This window comes from Leopardus geoffroyi, chromosome A2 (genome assembly GCF_018350155.1).
Source record: "Leopardus geoffroyi isolate Oge1 chromosome A2, O.geoffroyi_Oge1_pat1.0, whole genome shotgun sequence".
NCBI classification, from domain to species: domain Eukaryota; kingdom Metazoa; phylum Chordata; class Mammalia; order Carnivora; family Felidae; genus Leopardus; species Leopardus geoffroyi.
Window position 1 is genome coordinate 210,619 of NC_059331.1, and position 21,542 is coordinate 232,160.

At 63.7% G+C, this 21,542-nt stretch overlaps 1 protein-coding gene across 1 annotated transcript; it reads left to right on the plus strand.

Annotated features, from left to right (window-relative positions):
• Positions 1 to 86: 86 nt before the first annotated feature.
• HCN2 (hyperpolarization activated cyclic nucleotide gated potassium and sodium channel 2) lies at positions 87 to 21,509 on the plus strand. Its single transcript, XM_045491107.1, has 8 exons — positions 87 to 721; positions 10,945 to 11,368; positions 11,881 to 12,042; positions 12,535 to 12,753; positions 14,115 to 14,261; positions 17,590 to 17,830; positions 18,062 to 18,226; positions 20,053 to 21,509. The coding sequence occupies exons 1-8, from the start codon at positions 102 to 104 to the stop codon at positions 20,763 to 20,765; spliced, it is 2,691 nt and encodes an 896-aa protein (XP_045347063.1). The 5' UTR covers positions 87 to 101; the 3' UTR covers positions 20,766 to 21,509.
• Positions 21,510 to 21,542: the final 33 nt, after the last annotated feature.

The following is a 21,542-nucleotide window of genomic DNA, read 5'->3' on the forward strand; positions in this document are numbered from 1 at the left end:
GGCCCCGCCCCAGCCCAGGCCCCGCCTCCCCCCCCTCCCTCGGGCTCGGGCCGGCGGCGGCGGCGGCGGCTCCGCTCCGCACTGCCCGGCGCCGCCTCGCCATGGACGCGCGCGGGGGCGGCGGGCGGCCCGGGGAGAGCCCGGGCGCGACCCCCGCGTCGGGGCCGCCGCCGCCGCCGCCGCCCGCGCCCCCCCAGCAGCAACCGCCGCCGCCGCCGCCGCCCGCGCCCCCCCCGGGCCCCGGGCCTGCGCCCCCCCAGCAGCCGGGCCGGGCCGAGGCGGCGCCCCCGGAGGCGACGGACGAGAGCGGCCCGCGGGCCCGGCTCCGCAGCCGCGACAGCTCGTGCGGCCGCCCGGGCACCCCGGGCGCGGCGAGCACCGCCAAGGGCAGCCCGAACGGCGAGTGCGGGCGCGGCGAGCCGCAGTGCAGCCCCGCGGCACCCGAGGGCCCGGCGCGGGGGTCCAAGGTGTCGTTCTCGTGCCGCGGGGCGGGCGCGGGGCCGGGGCCGGCGGATGAGGCGGGCAGCGAGGAGGCGGGCCCCGCGGGGGAGCCGCGCGGCAGCCAGGCCAGCTTCATGCAGCGGCAGTTCGGCGCGCTCCTGCAGCCCGGCGTCAACAAGTTCTCGCTGCGGATGTTCGGCAGCCAGAAGGCCGTGGAGCGCGAGCAGGAGCGCGTCAAGTCGGCGGGGGCCTGGATCATCCACCCGTACAGCGACTTCAGGTGTGGCCCCGGCGGGCGCCGAGGGGGGCGCCGTCCTTGGAGCACCTCGGGGAGGGCGGGGCTGCGCGCCCCGTGGGTGACCTCGGGGCCCCTCGGTGACCTCGGGCGCGTCCGAGACCCGCCCCGTGATGGCCTGGGCGCGCGAGGCTCCGCCCTGGGGCAGGGGTGGGGGTGGGGGGGCTCTGGGAAGCGCGCGCAGGCTCCCGCGGTGACCCCTGAGCGCCCCCTCCCACGCGCCCTGACATCCCCATCCCTGCGGGATGGGCGCGCGTCATGAGCCGCAGGACCAGGGTCTGAGCGCGGAGGGGCGGAGAGGACGAATAGAGGGGAACGTGGGCGCAGGGGAGGCGGCAGAGCGGAAGGAAGGAGGAAGGAAGGGCGCCCGGGAAGGACGTGCCTGGGAGAGGCCGGCGGAGAAGGGGTTAAGCGAACGTGGCTCGCTCCCAAGGTCTCCACCTGCGCCCACAGCTCAGGGAGGCGCGTTCCGGTCCGCGGGCCTGGGTATTGCGCGAGGAGAGGGCGCTGAGCGTGCTGGGGTCCCCAGGCTGTGTTCTCTGAGCCGCAGCAGCCGGAGCCACTGGGTGGCGTGCCCATGTGTCAGTGGGTGTGTAGACGTTGTGTTCAGGCGGTTGATAGGTGCAAAGGCTCAGAGCAAGGCCCAGCGCAGGGTCACGGCTGAGTATGTTTGTGGTTCTCGTTCCTGGGTGCGCGCCCTGTGGCCTGCAAGCGTGAAGCGTGCATATCACTGCAGGCTATGTGTGTGATGGGGAGCATGTGACTGCAGGGGGCGTGGGCCGAGCGATCTAGGGGGCAGGCGGGTCCCTAGGGGTGTGTGTGTGTGTGTGTGTGTGTGTGTGTGTGTGAAGTGGCCGTCAGGGAGGTGTGACTTGGCACGCAGAGGGTCTCCACGGGGCCGAATCCCAGGGCGGGCGCGGCTTCAGCACCACGGACAGCGGCCCACGGCGCTCTCGGAACCGCGGGTTTCATCAAGCTCTGGGTCCTGCCGGGAGCCTGAGTCCCTCGCCCCCACCCGGGAACTTGCTCCGCACTTGCTCCCGGATGTCCGGAGCTGGCAAAGGGGGCTGTGGGATTCTCCCCTGTTCTGACCCTTCCGCAGCTCCAGTGCTTGACAGCTGAGGGAACTGAGGCCCCAGGGGCACACAAGTCAGGGACAGAGATTGGGATTCCACCTGCCTACTCTTCAGACCTTCCCTGGGGGGTGAAGACACCCTTGACCAATGGCTTGAGTTCTGGGAGAGGCCACGGGTGGGGGGGCCTGGGGTGTCCGAATGAGGTGCATCTGGATGGTCCTGACCTGCACAGGGGCTCCCCATTCCGTGCAGGTGGTCCAGGCTGGGAGAACTTGGGTCCGTGTTTCCAGTCACGTTTCAGCGACCTGGCCAGCTGGCTGGGAAGGGACATCAGGGACATGGGGGGGGGGGGCAGGGGAAGGTGCCTGCAGAAAGTAGCCATTGCCCTGGGTCTTCTCCAGCACGTCTGCCTGCAGCCAACCTCCCCCCCCCCCCCAACCACCTGCCCACTGCCAGCGGTGGGGGACCCTGGGCTTCCTCTTGGCTGCAGAAGGGGCGGCTTACAGCCTGGGGGGAGGGGATGCCAGGGGGAGGAGCTGGGCTTCCCGGTGCTTGTGCCACTTGGAGCATGGTCACCTGTGAGGATCTGGGCAGGCCACGTGGTCTGGGCTGGGCAGATAAGCTGTAAAACAGGGTTGAGCAAGCAGGGGGATGGGGACTAGGGGAGACACGGTCAAATTGAAAACAGGATATTTCCAATCTGGGATGCAGTGGGGCCTCTACAGCCCCCCATGTCTTAGTGGAGGGCTGATTCAGTATGGACACAGGCCCCAAGCTTCCTGAGGCTCCCTGGGCGGCCCAGGTGCCATGGCAGCGCCTTACTAATACTGATTCAGTCATGTCAGCTGTAAAGTGGGAAGGGCACAGAGAAGTTAAGTCACCTGCCCAAAGCTACACAATGAATCGGGGCAAATCGGGGGTTCGCACCTGGGCAGGCTGGTAGCCCAGCCTCTGGCCGTGTCCCATCCAGACCGGGAAGACACGGGAAGGGAAAGGCTTGCTGGAGACTGTTCGCGATATCGGGGTACCCGAAGGCGGGCTGCAGATCATTGCTGTGCTTCTATGCGTGTGTGAGTTTTTGTGAAACTGCTCACGGAGCAAAAGGCGGAGGAGCCTTTCTGGGTCCGCTTTTCCACACTTGCCCCTTGAAACCTGACCCGACGGTGCCTGCGTCCACACACTGTGCAGGCTTTGAAGCGGAAAGAGACTCTGAGGTGCAGGCTCCCACGCCAGCCCCCACGCCTGCCCAAGACCAGGGTGTCTCCACTTCCCTGAGCTGTCGCCGTTGCTTGCCTGTGAAGCCCTTCCCGTGCCCATCGGCCCGGCCCCCACCTGGCACGGAGAACGGGACGACGGGTGTCCGCTGAACTGGAGCCGCCCTGGCACCGCCTCGTGCGCCAGCGGCCATACACCTTCCAGGGCGTGGGGTGCTTGTGGGGGCCTCGAGGAGGGGGAGCTCTTGACACGTGGGAGTGGACAGAGGAAGGTGTCCGGGAGGAGAGAGCGTCCGGGGGAAAGGCCAGAAGGCAGCCGTCTGCAGAGGGCCCCGTGCTGCCTGCGGCTGGGCTCGCGTCCTCTCTGGGCCTCCCGCCTTGGTTTCCCCAAACGTGAGAGGCGGTGGTGTGAGCAAACGGGGGTGTGTGACTTTCTATGCCATTCCGGCCCCTCCCCCTGCTTCCCTGGAACGACCAGCCTTGGCACACGCTGTCCCCTTCCCCACCCCTGCCCGCACCCCAGCTCTGACCCACTGCCGCCTTGTCTCACGGACGCGCTGCCGGCACACCCCGAAGCGGCCGTTTCCACTTCATGTTGCTGGCCTGCCTGCCCCTCAGCGCCTGCCGTGGGCCTGAGGGCCCGTGAGGTCCCTGTCACGTCTGGGGTCTCAGGTGTTTGCGAGCTCGCTGAGCTCACACAGGCGCTCCGTGGTGCCCATCCCTGGGCTGCGATGGACCAGCCCAACCCCTTCTGAGGCTGTTTCTCCGCGCGGAAACCGGGCATGTGGGAGGCACCAGGGCCAGGACGGAAAAGCCCGGGGACCTGTTCCAGAGGGGCTTGCAGGGGGCAGGGGTGGGGGGAGCAGGCGGAGAAACAGGTCCAAGGGACAGAGGGAACAGTTTGGGCTTGGGAGGCTTGGTGTTCCTTCTGGGCACCCTGAGGTCCGTGCCCGGATGGGAACAGGTGTCAGAATAAGAGTGCGAGGCAGGGGGGCAGCCACGGGGCCGGTGTGGAGGGCCACAGTCACAGCCGGCACCTCACGGAGTCCCCTCCCCTCCAAAAACACGAGAAAATAAGTACGGTTAATTCCTGTTCCTTTCACCTGGACCAGCACTGCTTCTAGAGGGCAACAGGCCCCACGGGTGTGAAGCTCACGGGGGAACGGCGGGTGGGCAGGGGGACCCCAGCAAGGGTGGCCCCTGCGGGGCCCGGCTGGGACCGGCAGAGACGACCATCACTCATTCTGGGTTGTTCTCCCCCACCGCCTCCTCGTGCGGTTGTCACTCTGGCGACTGAGGCGGGCCCGGGGCCCGGGGGGCCCGGGCAGGTCTGGAAAGTTTGGGCGAGGGGCTTTCAACTTGCTCCTGTCTGTAAGTGCCTCTGAGGTCTGAGCTGAGTCCCTGCCGCTGCTGCCGACTTTCCTGCAGTGATCCCCAGTTGTCCACCGCTGGGAGGCCCCGTGTGAGGGGAAGAGATGAGTCCACCCTTTCCTGCCCCTCCAGCCGGGACCAGTGGACGCTGACCTGGATCTGTGTCACGTCCTCTGGGGTCCCCAGGGGACTGGGCCGGTGGAGGGGCTGGTCTGAAGAACCGGATGGGACTGGAGGCCCCTGTCTCCTACCCCAGATGGCCTGGCGGATCCGAGGGAGATCAGTGTGGGAGCATTGTCTGCAAATCCCCGCATTAACTCGCGGGAATAAATCCTGCATTATCCGGGGACGGGGACGGGGTGGGGGGGCAGGGGCAGGGGTGAGACAAGGGTTTCCCTGGCTCCAGACCCAGCACGGAGGCACGTGGGGTGGGGACAGGGGACAAATCCACTTCCCCAGGTGAGGGTTGAGGCCCAGGGCCCACCTGGTGGAAGGAAGGAAGCTCCAGGATCCATATGAAGGGTGAGAGGCCATCTGTGGCCGAGGTCCCCCTCCTCTCTCCAGGGGACTCCTGCCAGAATTTGGAATTTCTGGTCCCTGCTTTAAAAACCTCATGTCTCCAACCCCCTTGCTCCAACATCATGGGGACTGGGCCTCCTCAGACCAGACCCTGCTTCGCTTTTCCCCGTCAAGAAGCCGGCCCCAAGTCCAGCCACTACAGGCCATTCCATCTCCCTCCTGCCCCCTTCCTAACTTCCCCACTGCCAGCATGGGCCTCTCAAGGTACATTTGTCCGTCTTTCCCTCTCACTTACGGCCTCCCAAGGGCCTGCAGAACCCAGCTCCTGCCCTCAGCCCTTCGTGCCTACTCTAGCACCAGGCCACCTGGCCAGCCTTGAGAGGGGAAACCCCACTGCAGCCACAGGACCTTTGCACTTGCTGCCTCCTCTGCGTGGGGCGCAGGGTCCCCTGAACTCTGTCAAGCAGCTACTTCTCCGTTGCCTGCCCAAGTGCCATGCCCTCTGAGAAGCCCTCCCCACCCACTCTGAAGCATCCCACTCACTTATCTGTTGGTGTGGAATGTCTGTCTCCCCCACCCAGCCTGGGGCTCTGAGGGAGAGCTGGGTCTGTGTGGTGGCCAACTGTCCTCCAAGCCTGGCACACACCCTGCCCCCACAGCCTGCCCGGGCCTGGGCTCACCCAGGAATCCGCTGATCTTTCCGGGAGGTGTCTTCCTTTCCTAATCCCTGACACTCGACTCGGATTTGAAACTCCATAAGGGAGGGCTCCTGCCCGCCCTGGCCCTAATCCCTTCAGATTTGCCTGATTTGTAATTCCTGGACTGCTTCCTGCCAGGTTCTTCGTGCTGGGATCCTGCGGCGGGGTGGGGGGTGGCGGGCTGCCTTGGTTCAACAGCCCTTACCTGGCCTGCCAGTCTCTGCACCTGTGTTCTGTCCCTCAGCACTCGCCGTTCAGGGCGGGGGCCCCAGCTGAAGTCCCGTGCCCCCGTGGGCGCACGCGGGTGCATCTGGGACAGGGCTCCAGGACCTTCTCCCAGCGGCAGGGCACTGGAGCCGAGACGTCCTGGGCCTGGGGGTCATGGCTGTCGAGCCCCGAGCTCCCTGGGAGACCCTGCGTCGTCCCAGTGTCCCCGGGGCTGAGCCTGTGTCACTCAGCCAACAAGGCCGCTGCCCTCCCGGGGCTGTGCCGGAGACGGAACCAAGGGATCCGGTGCGGCCCCTGTGGGGCCTCATTGTTATTTGTCAGGGAAGATGTTTTCTCTTAATGTTTATTTATTTATTTTGAGAGAGAGACAGAGAGACCGTGCGAGCAGGGAGGTGCAGACAGAGAACAAATCCCAAGCAGGCTCCAAGCTGTCAGCCCCATGTGGGGCTCCATCTGACAAACCGTGAGATCACGACCTGAGCCAAAATCAAGAGTCGGACGCTTAGGGGTGTTTGGGTGGCTCAGTCGGTTAAGCGGCTGACTTTGGCTCAGGTCATGATCCCAGGGTTCGTGGGTTCGGGCCCCACGTCGGGCTCTGTGCTGACAGCTCAGTCTGGAGCCTGCTTCGGATTCTGTGACTCCCTCTCTCTCTCTCTTCCCTTCCCCCTGCTCATGCTCTGTCTCTCTCAAAAAATAAATAAACATTAACAAATGTACATATATATATATATATATATATATATATGTATATATATAGTGGGATGCTTAACTGACTGAGCCATGTTAGGGAAGATTTTAAAATATGGGATTTAATTACGGTCATTGAAGGCCCTGGGTAGCTGAAAGCTGACCGTGAGCCAGGCCTCTGCTGGCTGCCTGGGGAGGCCCTTGTAGTCCCTGGGCCCCAGTCCTGCTGGGGTGGCCCACTGAGGGAGGGCTGCCAGGATTGGGCAGATGAGGCACTGAGGCTCAGAGGAGAATGGTTAGTCCCAGGCTGTGCGGCCCAGGAGGGAGGTCAGGGGAGGGGAAGGGGAGGGGCTTAGGGGGAGGACCGGGGTTCCTCTGTCCCCTGACCAGATCCTCTGCCCCAGTCCTTAGGTTCCCCCTTGGTGGGTGTGTGCAGGGCCCTCTTCCTCCTCCTGTCCCCTTCCAGGGGACCAGGGGGCTGGTGAGGACAAGGGTCAGGGCCTCGGGCCCCTTTTGGGGCATCCCGGTTGGAGCGGGTGGGGCCCCCTAGTGATGGACCTGGGGATTGGGTCACTCTGCCCCAGAGCTGCTTCAGAGCCCCTGTCCAGTGCTCTGTCCTCTGTGGTCTGACTCCTCATTAGCCCAGGGGACACCATCCAACCTGGGAAGACAGCCCGGATAGAGCGACAGGACCAGGGATCGCTCCCCAGGGACCAGGGGCAGTGGACAGGGCCCCAGGCCTAAACAGGCGGGCAGTAGACAGAGGACAGGTCCTGAGGGCACCAGGCCTGGATCTCGGTTCTTTGCCCCCACTCCCTGGCGGGGCCACCTCTCTGGTCTGGCAGTGGGGAAGTGTGATGCGTGCTCCTACCCTCATCCCAGGAACAAAGGGAGGGAATGTCTGTGAAGAGTCCCCTGTGAAGCCACCTTGCACTCTGGCCATTTAGATTGTTTCTAGACTCCCCCTGGTGGTTTCTAACCGCCCCCCACCCTTGGTTTCTAGGTCCTCTGGCCTTCTCAGTTACTCTTTCCCTCTTGCTCTGCCCCAGGCGTGTGCCGGAAGTGGGGGAGGGTGAGGGGTGGGACTACCGTGGAAGTGCTGGGAGGGAGGGTGGGGGGCAGGGGCAGCAGGCAGGTGGGGCCCCTCATCCCGCGCCCCACACCCTGCCTAGATTCAGGCAAAGGAAGGTCCTGAATTTTTAGCAGCCATTCGATTTTGCCCTTAATACTCATCCCCAGGGCACTCAGTCCTTTTAGCTCTCAAGGTCTTCAGGTCTTTGTCCCCATCCCCAGGCCCTCCCATCACAGCCCAGCCGGGCCTCACGACCACCACAGAGAGGAGGCTCCCGCTGCAGGTGTGGGTGGGACAGGCTCCTGGAGGGCCCTCGCAGGCTGCCACTCCCCGGCCCCTTTCTCCCCGGTGGAGAGAAGAGTGGGGGTCCCAGGGGCTGTGGGACTGGCGCATGGCCGCACCCACCAACAGCCCAGAGAACTGGGTGTCAGCCCGGGTCTGGCCGCTGCCACCGAGGTGTTAGACGTTGGGTGCCTTCCAGCCTTTGGCTCTCGAAGACTGAGCTACTGTGAACATCTTGGTACAAATTGCTTTTTAATTTTTCTCTCTTCCTCTTGGACAGTTTCCTTGGGATCACTTCCCCGAAGTGGAGGGCCTGGGCCAGCCGGCACACACGGGGCTAACTGCTGCTCCCCGCAGCGCTGCCCAGAAAGGAGCTCCCAAAACACAGAGCTCACTGTGGCCAAGCCAGTCTGCAGCCTTTGGCTTTTCTTCAAGTTTTTTTTTTTTTTTTTTTTTTAAGTTTACTTATTTTGAGAGAGCGAGCACATGTATTTCAGCCAGCAGGGGCAGAGAGAGAGGAGAGAGAATCTTAAGCAGGCTCCTCGCTGAGCATGGGGCCCAAAGCGGGGCCCAGTCCCAGGACCCCAGGACCATAACCTGAGCCAAAATCAAGAGTTGGATGCTCAACCGACTGCGCCACCCAGGCACCCCTGGGTCTTATGGCTTGTTATTTATTTGTGCTAATTTGGGCGAACGCTGCGGCCCATGGACCCCTCCTCTGCCCCTCCAGCGGGCCAGCCAGCAGGAGGAGCCAGGGAGCCGCAGCCTTGGGGGGCCTCTGGGGCCTGTCCCGCCCACAGGTGACAGAGCTTTCTCTAAGTGGATGTGGGGACCCCCACCGTGACGGGGAGGGCACTGGGCCCACGGCAGAGCCCTGCACAAACCTGTCTGGGAGGGTGACGACCTGGAGAGAGCTCACAGGGCTGACGCGACCCAGGGGTGGGGGTCTCTCTCTGCAGCACTCGGTAAGAGCAATTTAAAATAAGCGACTTTGTGCAAAATTCGAGACTCTCCTTTACCTGGATCTAGACAAGATGTGTGGACCCAGACCCCAGATCTGGGGCACCCGCTCATCACGGAGACCCCCAACCCGTAGCCTCAGACATAAAATTTGGCATTTAGTCATTTAAAAGTATACAATTGAATGGCATTAAGTACATTCACAATGTTGTGCAGCCATCACCACCATCCATATCCAGAACTTTCTCATCTTCCCTAAAACTCCCCAACCCCCACGAGCCCCCCTTCTGTCCGTGGATGAGCCTGTTCTGGACGTTTCACACACGCGGACTCACACCCCACGGGGTCCGTTGTGTCGGGTTCCCTCCCTGAGCGTCGCGTGTTCAGAGTCTGTCCGCGGGGGGGGGGGGCGCCTCGCTCCTGCTCGCGGCCGAGGGATGTGCGCGTGCGCGGGGAACACGGTCATCTGTGGACGTGCGCGTGCGCGGTGGACACGCTCATCCGTGGATGTGCGCCTGCCTGGTGGATGCACCTGAGGGGCGTGCGCGTGAGCGGTGGCCACGTTGTGTGAATCTGCTCCCCCACCGAAGTTTCCACCTTTGGCTTTTGTGAATGCTGTTCCTGCGAACACGCATGCGCAGGTATCCTTAGGTTCCTGTTTTCAGTTCCTGGGGTTCACACCTAGGAGTGGAATTGATGGGTAAGACCATGAGTCTATTTTTTTCTTTTAAGCTTATTTATTTATTTTGAGGGACAGAGCGAGAGCAGGGGCGGGGAGGGTGGGAACAGAGAGAGAGTCCCAGGCAGGCTCCTCGATGTTAGTGCAGAGCCTGACTAGAGGCTCGGTCTCATGAGCCATAAGATCATGACCTGAGCCAAAAGCAAGAGTCAGACGCTCAACCGACTGAGCCACCCAGGCGCCCCGCTACTGTCTGGACTGTTGAGGACCTAACAGAACAGTTTTTCCTTGGAGTAGTTTTGATTTGCATTTTCTCGATCGCTGCTGTGCTGGGCATCTGTCCACGTGGCCCTTCTGAATCTGGATGTCCTCGTGCTTTGTTCAGAACACCAAGCCCGGCCACCAGCAGATGTCCCTTGAGTGGACAGGCCTTTCCCTGTACATGCTTCCCAGGTGGAGTGTGGAATCGGCCTCAGGGACTTGGGAGTGGAATCCGCCAGTCAGCACTTTTTGAGGAGAACTTGTCGCATGAAATGTCCTCTCTCAGCCTCTCCCAGCCACCCACCTCCAGCCTGGGGGGCCTGGGCCTCTTTCCCCCTGCCTCCCGCCCCCTGGTGCCTCGCTCGAAGCCCTGCTACTCAGGACAGTGTGTGCCCTGCATGCCCCGCCCCCAGCCCGCACCCCAGACCCTGTTGTCCCCCACCGTGCCTGCCCCCCCTTGCATGCCCACGCCCCTTCCTCCATAGCCCCCTCCTCCCTGCCGCCCCCGCTCCTCCTTGCTTGTCTCCTCTTTTCTTTTTCCTACGGAATAGTTTTTTGGACACTGACCCTGTGTCTTGCACATTGAACTTTTTTGGTCATGGGAAAGTTTTAACCAATTTGGGGGGCACCTTTTGGGCTCTGCCAGATCTCCTGCCTTTTTTTTTTTTTTTAATTAAAAAAATATTTATTTTTGAGAGAGAGAGACAGCACGCAAGCAAGGGAGGGGCAGAGAGAGAGGGAGACACAGAATCCCAAGCAGGCTCCAGGCTCTGAGCTGTCGGCACACAAACTGATGGGGGGCCTGAGCTCACGAACTGGGAGGTGGTGACCGAAGCCCAAGTGGGAAGCTCCACCACCTGAGCCACTCACGCGCCCCTCTCCAGTTTCTTTAAGGAGGGAAGGTCGTGGGCCGGCTAGAGGAGCCCAGGCTGTGGGGGCCCAGCGGGCAGTGGGGGGCATCGGGGGGTGGGAGGGCTTCCTGGAGTTGGGGTACACACCGTGATTCGAGGCCCAAGCCTTAGCTTGGAGGAGGCGAGACCCGGGCTGGCCCTCGAAGGCGCGTGTGTGCTTGCGCGTGCCGCGGTGGGGACGGCGCGCCCCGCAGCTGCGTGCCGCGTGGGCCGAGGCCTGGCGGCGTGACGGCCCACGCTTCGCCCCCAGGTTCTACTGGGACTTCACCATGTTGCTCTTCATGGTGGGAAACCTCATCATCATACCTGTGGGCATCACCTTCTTCAAGGATGAGACCACCGCCCCGTGGATCGTGTTCAACGTGGTCTCGGACACGTTCTTCCTCATGGACCTGGTGCTGAACTTCCGCACGGGCATCGTGATCGAGGACAACACGGAGATCATCCTGGACCCCGAGAAGATCAAGAAGAAGTACCTGCGCACGTGGTTCGTGGTGGACTTCGTGTCTTCCATCCCCGTGGACTACATCTTCCTCATCGTGGAGAAGGGCATCGACTCCGAGGTCTACAAGACGGCGCGCGCGCTGCGCATCGTGCGCTTCACCAAGATCCTCAGCCTCCTGCGGCTGCTGCGTCTGTCGCGCCTCATCCGCTACATCCACCAGTGGGAGGAGGTGAGCGCCCGGCCCGCGGGCAGGTGCTGCGGGCAGGGGAGGCTCGGGGAGGGGCTGCGAGGGGCGGGGTCATGGGGGCCGCGGGCCGGGCCCTCCACGCATTCGCGCCCCGCCCCCCCCCCACTTCATTCTGCCCTGTAAAGGGGGGATCCCGCCCCCCGCCCCCACTGGCGGCGGCGAAAACAGGCCCAGAGGAGCGAGGTCACGCCCCCTCTGCCCCGAGTGAGCCGCTTCTGGACTGTCCTCCGGCCCGCTGCCGCCGGCAACATGGCCCCCGGTTTCTGGGGCCGCGGCGAGGCTCCGAGGGAGGGGACCTGGGCCACGCGCTCTCGTCAGCTCGGAGGGCAACGGGCTGGGGGGTGGGGTTGGGGCTTGCGGTGAGGCGGGGACGCCCGTCGCAGGTCTCAGGGGCTGGGGGTCCGGGCCCGGGGGGCGCCTTCCTCCTGCTGCCCCGGTGGGTGAGAGGCGGCGGCGGGCGGGGGGGGGACCCTCACGCCGCGCCCCGCCCGCAGATCTTCCACATGACCTATGACCTGGCGAGCGCGGTGATGCGCATCTGCAACCTCATCAGCATGATGCTGCTGCTGTGTCACTGGGACGGCTGCCTGCAGTTCCTGGTGCCCATGCTGCAGGACTTCCCGCGGAACTGCTGGGTCTCCATCAACGGCATGGTGGTGAGCGGCAGTCCCCGGACCCCCCCCCCCCCACCCCCACCCCAGTGCCCGCCTCGGGTGCACGCAGTGTCCGGAACGCCCCCTCCCCAGTGACCGCCTGGGTGCTCTGGTGACTTTGAGACCTTCGGACCCCAGCCGCCGAGCGGCGGCTTGTCGACCAGAGTGCCTAGCACAGCTTCTGGCACCACACATAATGTCACCACCGTTTCCTGTGTGTCCACTGTTTACTTGCATACGCCTTGTCGAAGAGGGCTTGTGGTGCCCTGACCCTGAAGGAGGAAAGCGGTATCTCGGGCCGGAGGAGATAAGAACCCACCGAGGGAGGGCGCAGGCACCTGTGTGGGCTCCTGGCCGAGACGCCGACCGTTAACAAGGGCGAGTCTCGGGGCCAGACGTGGGCCTAGATGGCAGGCTGGGCGGGTGGGGCCCCCGAGGTCAAGGGACTCCCTGGGGTGGCGACCGCAGGCCCACCTGCCCCGCGTGGCTTTGCAGAACCACTCGTGGAGCGAGCTCTACTCCTTCGCGCTCTTCAAGGCCATGAGCCACATGCTGTGCATCGGGTACGGGCGGCAGGCCCCCGAGAGCATGACCGACATCTGGCTGACCATGCTGAGCATGATCGTGGGCGCCACGTGCTACGCCATGTTCATCGGCCACGCCACCGCCCTCATCCAGTCGCTGGACTCCTCTCGGCGCCAGTACCAGGAGAAGGTCTGAGGTCGGGGGGGCCCACCCTGCCGTCAGCTCCCGGCAGGCAATGTGGGGGGCTGAGGACCCTAGAGGGGTCCGTGGCTGCGATTAGGAGGAGTTAGAAGGTCCCCAAGACAGTGAGGAAGCTCGGGGCCCTTGAGGAGGAGGGCGGTCCGGAGCCTGGGCGGGAGACATGGTGGGAGGGGTAGGGGGGGAGCTGCGGTGGGGGCGGGGAGGTCCCAAGGGAGCAAGGCCAGTCCATGGCGCATCAGGGACCAGTCCATGGCTGCCTAGGAGGCGGGGCTCTCCCCAGGGGTCTCTGGGCCGGCGTGGGCGAGGCCAGAGCAGGGAAGCACAGAGAGGAGTCCGGGGACCCTGGGGTCGCTTGAGGACGTGCTGGGTGACTGGACCCACTGAGGAGGCTCCTGGGGGAGCAAAAGGATGTCTGGCCCCTCGGACCTGGCCTCTGGGCGGGGGCAGCCCCCCTCTGGGGGGGGTGGCGCCAGGGCCCCCGGAGGGGTGCAGGAGGGGCCAAGGGGAGTGGGCAGAGGCCCCGTGTGCTGGCCCTTTCTCGAGTTCTCCACCCTGCCTCAGTGTCCCCCTTCAATGCCGAGGTGTGCTCGGCTCTCCGGGACACAGCCCCGTCCGTCCTGCACTGCTGCCTAGTGGCCGGTCCTGGCTGGGCAGCTGCGAGCGCCCCCCCCCCCCCCCCCTGCCCAGTCCCACAGCAGCGCCGGCTGGGTCGGCCGGGTCAGCTGGGCCTGGTGCCAGGCGCCCCGGCTGTCCGGAAGCCACGGGTCTCACACCCAAACATGAGCTGGTGCTGCCACCCGCCTGGCATCACGGGTTCCGCTGAGCTCAGGGCAGCTGTGTCCGGGTGGAGCCGGGGCGGAAACGGGGCTGGGGGCACCCTGGGAGCACCATCCTGGGGACAGCAGGGCCTGGCACCCGTCTAGCGCCCACAGCCCCGCCCTGCTCAGGAGGGGCTGAGCCGGTGGTTTCTGGAAAGCTCTCTGGGGAGGGGAGGCAGGGCCACTGACCGATTCGGGAGCCTCTGGGGTGGGCTCCGGCATCCTGGGGGACCTGGGGAGTCTGGCCCAGCCCACTGTGAGGGCCTAGAGCCAAGCTGTCCCCCTGGTTCTCAGGGGGGGTGGTTCCCAGATAAAATCCAGGACACAAAGAGTAACTTACCTTCGTATAAGCATGGGCCAAATATTGCACGGGTACCGTTAAATATTTTTGCTGTTTATTTGAAATTCGGATTTAACTGGGCACCTCGTGTTGTTGCCGTTGTTGAAGCTGGCAGGCGTGTCTGGGCTGCAGCAGGGGCCCCCGGAGGTGGCAGCCGCTGACCCGGGTCCCCCCTCCCCCCACTCACACAGTACAAGCAGGTGGAGCAGTACATGTCCTTCCACAAGCTGCCCGCCGACTTCCGCCAGAAGATCCATGACTACTACGAGCACCGCTACCAGGGCAAGATGTTCGACGAGGACAGCATCCTGGGAGAGCTCAACGGGCCTCTGCGGGAGGTGAGGCGGGGCCGCGGGGCTGTCCCTGCTGCCGGGCCCTCCTTCCTGGGGTTGGGCGGGGGGCTGGCCCGGCTGCAGCTAGACGTGTCCTCGGGCTCTGACCCTCAGCAGGTGCCCCTCTGTGAGTCTCCACGTGCTGTACCCGCTCGATGCCCCTCGGCGCCCCAGGCCCCGCTTCTGCGGAAGTCCTGGGTCCCCCACAGCCACTGCCTGATTCCCCTTACCCCGTCTGGGGTCCGAGCTGGACAGAGGGGAGGCGGCCTGGAGCTGGCGAGCCCAGGGTGGTGGTCGGGCTTCGCTAAGCACAGGAGCCCTGCCGAGCACCAGCTTTGGGCGCCGGCTCTGCCGGGACAGCCCGTGTGACCTCTGGCGAAGTTCCTGGGGCAGCTGTAATCAGGTCCCGCCAGCTGGGCGGCTTCACACCCCCGAGATGCGTTCTTGCACATTCCGGAGCCTAGAAATCCGAGATCCAGGTGTGGCGGGGCCACGCCGCCTCCAGGGGCTCCGGAGGGGGGTCCTTCCTGCCTCTCCCGGCTCCTGGTGGGAGTCCTCCGTGTCCCTCGGCTTGTGGACACCTCTCCCCGATCTCTGCCTCTGCCGTTACAGGCCTCCTTCCCTGTGTCCCCCCTCCTCTCTCTCTCTCTCTCTCTTTTTAATGTTTATTTTTGAGAGAGAGTGTGAGCGGGGGCGGGGCAGAGAGGGGGACAGAGGATCTGAAGCGGGCTCTGCGCTGACAGCAAGAGAGCCCATGTGGGGCTCGAACCCACAAACCATGAGATCAAGAGTCGCATGCTCTACCCACCGAGCCAGCCAGGCGCCCCACAACGCACTAGCTCTTAGTGTATTTAGAATTGTGTGGCATTACCCCCGTCTAACCCACAGCACCCTTGAACCCCAGGACACCGCTGGCAGCTAGTCGTCACTCCCCGTGCCACCCCCCAGCTCCTGGCAAGCCGTGTTTGATCACTATTTGCTCACACGGTTCCAAAGTCACATTTACAGAAACACGTATGTCCAGACAATCTCTGGCTCCCGTCCTGACTTCCTCCTGCCACATCTCCCGTTTCCTTCCTCGATGCAAAACCAAGGCATGGCCACCGCTCTCAGCTGCCTTCACTGGACCCTTCCAGCTGTGGGGGCCTCCAGGCACCGAGGCCCCAGGGTCTGCCCTCCTCTTTCCCCTGAGTTTCTGGCATGCACCTCTGGAATTTTGCTCATGTATTTGGGACGGGGCTGAGGGGTGAGGGGAGGGTCCAGTCCCTCTGGGCAGCCAGCAGCGCTGTGAGGCACCCAGCCCCAAATGCACACGTGAGAGGGGCGTCTGGGCTCTTTATGCGATGAAAGGCTGTTTTGTGTTTTTCCTTCTATGAACCGGCCATAGGTTGTGTTTGTATTTCTACAGAATTTTTTATCCTTTTGTCATCTTACAAATCCTTTATGTGTGGAGGACTTCATGTGATGCAAATCTGCACCCCAGTGGCTTTTAACTTTGCTTATTGAGTGTGAGTGTGTCTGTGTGTGTGTTTTGCCATGCGGGATTTTCATGCTCTATGAGTGCTTGCTGTACACAGCAGGTGTTAAATGTGTGGGTGTGCAGTGGTCAGTGTCTACCTTCTGTACACAGCAGGCGCTCTGTGCGCTTCCTCCACACACTAGGTACTCAGTACCTAATTGTTGCACAGGGTAGGTGTTGAATGCCCACTCTCTGTATACAGTAGGTGCACAGTACATACGTGCCGACATAGTAGGCCCCAATACCTGGCTCCTGTAAACAGCAGGTGCACAGTACGTGCTTGCCGTGCCACCCAACTGGGGGGGTTCACCCACACTTCCTTATAGCACTTCTGTACTTCTGCTTGTTGGGCTCCTCCTGGGCTATCCTGTGGGGACGGGATGCGGGTTCACCTTCTGCTCTCGGGCTGAGACGTCTGGTTTGGCCTCGGAAGTTGTGGGGCAACCCTCAACTCGCCGCGTCGTGCTCGGGCACGTTTCTGGCCTCCCGGTGCCTCCCGCCGGCCCGCCTGCTCTGTGTGCCAAGCCCGCACGGGGTCTGGAGGCTGCACGGCGTGTTTCAGTGTGCCGGGGGGTCAGTCGCCCCTTCTGCTCTTCGGCACGAGCAGGCTTCCCTGCGATTTTTGCTCGTTTGTTCTGAACGGCCTTGCGTGGCTTCAGTAATTAACAAGCAAACCTGATGGGTGTTGTCTTTGGGAGCACGTTACACGTGTGGATGAATAGGGAGAATGGTCGTCTTTCGCCTCGTGACGGTGACGAGCTCTGCCTAATGGCCGTGTGTTCAGCCTCCCGCCGTGCCTTTCGGGGGTCCCTCCAAGTTCCCCTCGTACAGGTCCGGACACTTCTTGACCTCGTGCCGTGCTGTCTTACTTTGCCCTCTGTGCTGGTGCCAACAGGGTCCTCCCATGTGTCGTGTCTTCTTCCGAGTGGTTTTTGTTGGTGTACGTAAAAGCTGTTGAGTTTCCTTTTAAGCTTAAGCTCCCCTTTTCGCTGAAATGTGTCTTACGGAAAAAGTGCCCACGTCGTGAGGGCACACTGGACGGATGAGAGCGAGCGAGACCCTCGTGCACCCACTGCTTGCATTGAATGTGAAACATTTCCACCCCTCTCAGAGGTTCCTTGCCAGGGGTGACCATCACCCTGGCCTCTGCCACCACTGATTCATTTTACGGTTCTTGGGTTTTTATGTTGATTTTTCTAATCGCTTGCTACTTTCACTCTTAATGTTGTAGTCGCACGTGGGGTCTTTGGGATCCTCCAGGCCCGTCGTATTAAAAGAGACAGTAAAGAGATTGAGCGTCACTGTTTCTTTCCCCGTTCTCGTGTCTCCGATTGCCTTTTTCTTGTCCAATTGCACTGGCCAGCATTGCTAATACAGCGTTAAATGGTAGGGTATGGCTGCACATTTTTTTCTTGCTCTCGCCCCTGGCGGCAAAACCCTTCAATGTCTGCCCTGTAAGTAAGACGCCGGCTTTCAGCCCGAGTATTTGAAACTCCTTTCATGGGGCGCCTGGGTGGCTCAGTCGGTTAAGCGTCCGGCTTCAACTCAGGTCACGATCTCGCGGTCCGTGAGTTCGAGCCCCGTGTCGGGCTCTGGAGCCTGCTTCGGATTCTGTGTCTCCCTCTCTCTCTGCCCCTCCCCCGTTCATGCTCTGTCTCTCTCTGTCTCAGAAATAAACGTTAAAAAAAAAAAAAATTAAAACTCCTTTCATAGATGAAGAAACTGCGGGTCTGCAGGAGAGGCAGCCCCTAAGGGAGGGCAAGACGGGAACGAAAACCTGCGTCCTGTGTCACCCCCTGCTTCCTGCCCCTACAGGAGATCGTCAACTTCAACTGCCGGAAGCTGGTGGCCTCAATGCCACTGTTTGCCAACGCCGACCCCAACTTTGTCACGGCCATGCTGACCAAACTCAAATTCGAGGTCTTCCAGCCCGGTGACTATATCATCCGAGAAGGCACCATCGGCAAGAAGATGTACTTCATCCAGCACGGTGTGGTCAGCGTGCTCACCAAGGGCAACAAGGAGATGAAGCTCTCTGATGGCTCCTATTTTGGGGGTGAGCCGGGGGCCAGGGGCTGGTGAGAGCTGGACCCCCTTCCAGGGGGTGGGGCAGGCGGGGAGCCTGCAGGGGTGATGCCGCGGGCGTCAGGAAGGACCTGCGGAAGGGCCCTACTAGCAGAGGGGAGGAGGCGGGACTGAGCCCAGCGGCTGTGCGACCCCGGGGGGGGGGGGGGGGTGCGGTGTGGCCCGGAAGCTGAGGTCGTCTCCCTCGGCCGCGCGCGCGCAGAGATCTGCCTGCTGACGCGGGGCCGGCGCACGGCCAGCGTGCGCGCCGACACCTACTGCCGCCTCTACTCGCTGAGCGTGGACCACTTCAACGAGGTGCTGGAGGAGTACCCCATGATGCGGCGGGCCTTCGAGACTGTCGCCATCGACCGCCTGGACCGCATCGGTGAGGGGGCTGCTCTTGGCGGGGAGGGGCGGGGCGGCGGGGCCTCCGGCGAGATAAGGTGGTGTGTCCCAGCTGACCGCAAGTCCCCTTGTAGTCCCCAGACCAGACTCTCTGACCTGCCTTGTCCCTTGGCCAAACATAGTCCTGGTTCCCCAGGAAAGAGCAACTGCAGTGTTTCCAGTTGTGCACAACTTCTGCTCACTTGGCAGAGATTTGTGTGGCCCCTGCAGTGTGCCAGGAGGTGTGGACGCTGGACCAAGAGGCTGGCTCGGAGGCCACCCTCGGGCTTATGTCACAGAGGAGGGGGTGGGGGTGGCAGGGCTTCTGCGCCATGCTGAGCAGAGGCCAGGCTGAGTAGCTGTTGCCAGGTAGAAAGGGACAAAGTACATTCTAGGAGTGAACACAGCATGTGCAAAGAAAGGCCTGGGGGGGGGGGGGGGGAGGCCTGGAGCCCAGGGAGCTGGAGAAGCTGGGAGGTCGGGGAGGCAGGCAGGGACCAGGTACACGGGACCTACTGGGCTGCGGATGGGAGTTTGGACTGGGAGCAGTAGGGAGCCATGGACGATTCCGGGCAGGGAAGGGTAGCATACAGGAGAGAGATGGCGGCCTGGCCTCGGGTGTAGGGAGAGCCAGAGGGTAACCTCGGCGACGGTCGGGAGGTGGGGCCCTCAGCACGTGCTGCTGACTAGACAGGCGAGTCAGAGAGGTGGTGGCCCCTGGTGCTATTTTTGGAAGTGAAGACAAGTGGGAAAGGACTGGGCGGAATGCAGCGGCGTCAGAGGAAAGACTTCCCAGCATACAGAAAGCGTTCCCTTCGTGTGTGCATACAACAGGCGCTCAACAGTGTGCTCTATACATAGGTGCTCAGCATGTCCGTGAGTGGCAGGTGCTTAGAGGCGTTTGCGACACACAGTAGGCTCTCGACATACGCTCGCTCCACGTGGTGCGCACTTAGCACCCGGGCCGCGTACAGGCGAGCGTTCTAGGTGTGTTGCTGTATACTGCAGGTACCCGATACACGGATCACTGTACGTAGGAGGTACATTGCAGGCTCGCTACGGTGGCTCATACCTGCTTTGTGTACACAGCAGGCACTTTAAGTGCTCGCTGTACACCGTGGGTGTGCAATACGTGTCTCCTGTATGCAAGAAGTGCCCCGGGCATGCTGGAGGTATACAGTAGGTGTCTCATGCCTGCTTTGCCTATGCAGTAGGTGCTCTAATGTGCTTGCTACGCACAAGTACTTGATGACTACTGTATACAGTAGGTACTCCATACCTGCCTGTTACATACAGCAGCAGGTCATGCGTGCTTATTGTACACAGTAGGTGCTCAGTTTTGCTGGCTACACTACACACAGAAGACACTCGGTACCCATTTGCTGTAGGCAGGAGGGGCTCCATGCACGCTTGCTGTGTAGAGTGCTTACTTGCACGCAACGGTTTCTTGACGAGTGTGCCAGCTGCATGTCATAGGCGTCCGACACCTGCCCGCTGCTCTACGCTGCACGCTCTCCGTGCGCTTGCTCTATACAGCAGGTGCTCCATACATGCCTGTCGTGCACAGCGGGCGCTCAGATTCTGGCCTAAGCTGTGCAAAAGGTGCTGGGTGCGTGTCAGCCACAGCAGGTAGGTAGGTACGAGCGGGGGCGTGGCGCACACTGGCTGTGCCGAGTAGGCGCTGACAGCCTGACGCAGTGCACGCAGCGCTGTGCGCCCTGGATGGACAGAACAGGTGCCCAGTACCTGCGGACCCACGGCGGGAGGCGCGCGCGGATGCACACGCCCCAGGGCTGCAGCCCGCTGACGCCCCTGCCCCGCCCCCAGGCAAGAAGAACTCCATCCTGCTGCACAAGGTACAACACGATCTCAACTCGGGCGTGTTCAACAACCAGGAGAACGCCATCATCCAAGAGATCGTCAAATACGACCGCGAGATGGTGCAGCAGGCAGAGCTGGGCCAGCGCGTGGGCCTCTTCCCGCCGCCGCCGCCGCCGCAGGTCACCTCGGCCATCGCCACGCTGCAGCAGGCCGTGGCCATGAGCTTCTGCCCGCAGGTGGCGCGCCCGCTCGTGGGGCCGCTGGCCCTTGGCTCGCCACGCCTCGTGCGCCGCCCGCCCCCGGGGCCCGGGCCCGCGCCCTCCGCCGCCGCCGCCGCCGCCGCCTCGCCGGGACCCGCGCCCGCCGCCAGTCCCCCGGGCGCGCCCGCCAGCCCCCGGGCGCCTCGGACCTCGCCCTACGGCGGCGCGCCCGGCTCCCCCGCCGCACCCCGCGCCGGACCCGCGCTGCCCGCGCGCCGCCTGAGCCGCGCCTCGCGCCCGCTGTCGGCCTCGCAGCCGTCGCTGCCCCACGGCGCGCCCGGCCCGGGCCCCGCGGCCTCCGCGCGTCCGGCCAGCAGCTCCACGCCGCGCTTGGGGCCGGCGCCCGCCACCCGAGCCGCCGCGCCCAGCCCGGACCGCAGGGACTCGGCCTCGCCCGGCGCCGCCGGCGGCCTCGACCCCCTGGACTCCGCGCGCTCGCGCCTCTCGTCCAACTTGTGACCTTCGCCGTGCCGCCCCGCGGGCCCAGGCGGGCCGGGGGCGGGGCCGTCATCCACACCAAAGCCATGCCATCGCGCGCTGCCCCGGCCGTCGTCGGCCGCCCGCCCCAGAAGCCATAGAGGAGTCCTAGGTAGTTGTAGTCGGACGCGCGGGCCGGGGCGGCGCGGCAGCCCCCTCCGAGCCCCCGCCGTGCCCTTCATCGCCCTGCGCCCACCCACATCGTCCTTGCCCCCGGCGGCGGCCTCGCCTGAGTGCGTGCGAGGGGGCCCCCCCTTCACCTCGGTGCCTCAGTTCCCCCAACTGTGAAGCGGGGACGGGGACGGCCCCGTGGCCGAAAGGAGATGGCTGTGGAGTCCTGCCCGCCCCCACCCTCGTAGGTGGCCCGTCCGATGAGGATTCTGTTTTTTAAGTGCAATACTTGGCCCCCCGGCTTCCCGCTGCCCCCATCGCGCTCACGCAATAACCGGCCCGGCCCCCCCACCCCACCCTCTCCCCGACCCCGTCCGCGCGCGCGCGCACGCGCGCGCGGCCCACGGTGACCTCCCCCCGGAGCGGGCACACCCCGCCCCCTCCGGCGCCCAGGGGCGGGCAGTCCTGGCTGCGCCCGGGCGCGGGGGTCGGAGGTGAGGCCGGGCCGCCGTGATGAATGTACCGACGGGCCGAGGCAGCAGCGCCCCCACCGCGCTCCACGCCCCTAACCCCCACACCCCCATTCCGCGCAATAAACGACAGCATTGGCGTCCAGCCTGCCCGCCTCTGACTGCTTGGTGCCGGGGC

What these genes read in the sequence shown, in the direction of transcription:
- HCN2 (XM_045491107.1), top strand. Translation starts at nt 102, where the DNA reads ATGGACGCGCGCGGGGGCGGCGGGCGGCCCGGGGAGAGCCCGGGCGCG. An exon ending in GGCGCCAGTACCAGGAGAAG is followed by an intron (nt 12,754 to 14,114) that starts GTCTGAGGTCGG and finishes CCACTCACACAG; the next exon opens with TACAAGCAGGTGGAGCAGTA. An exon ending in CGACCGCCTGGACCGCATCG is followed by an intron (nt 18,227 to 20,052) that starts GTGAGGGGGCTG and finishes CCCCGCCCCCAG; the next exon opens with GCAAGAAGAACTCCATCCTG.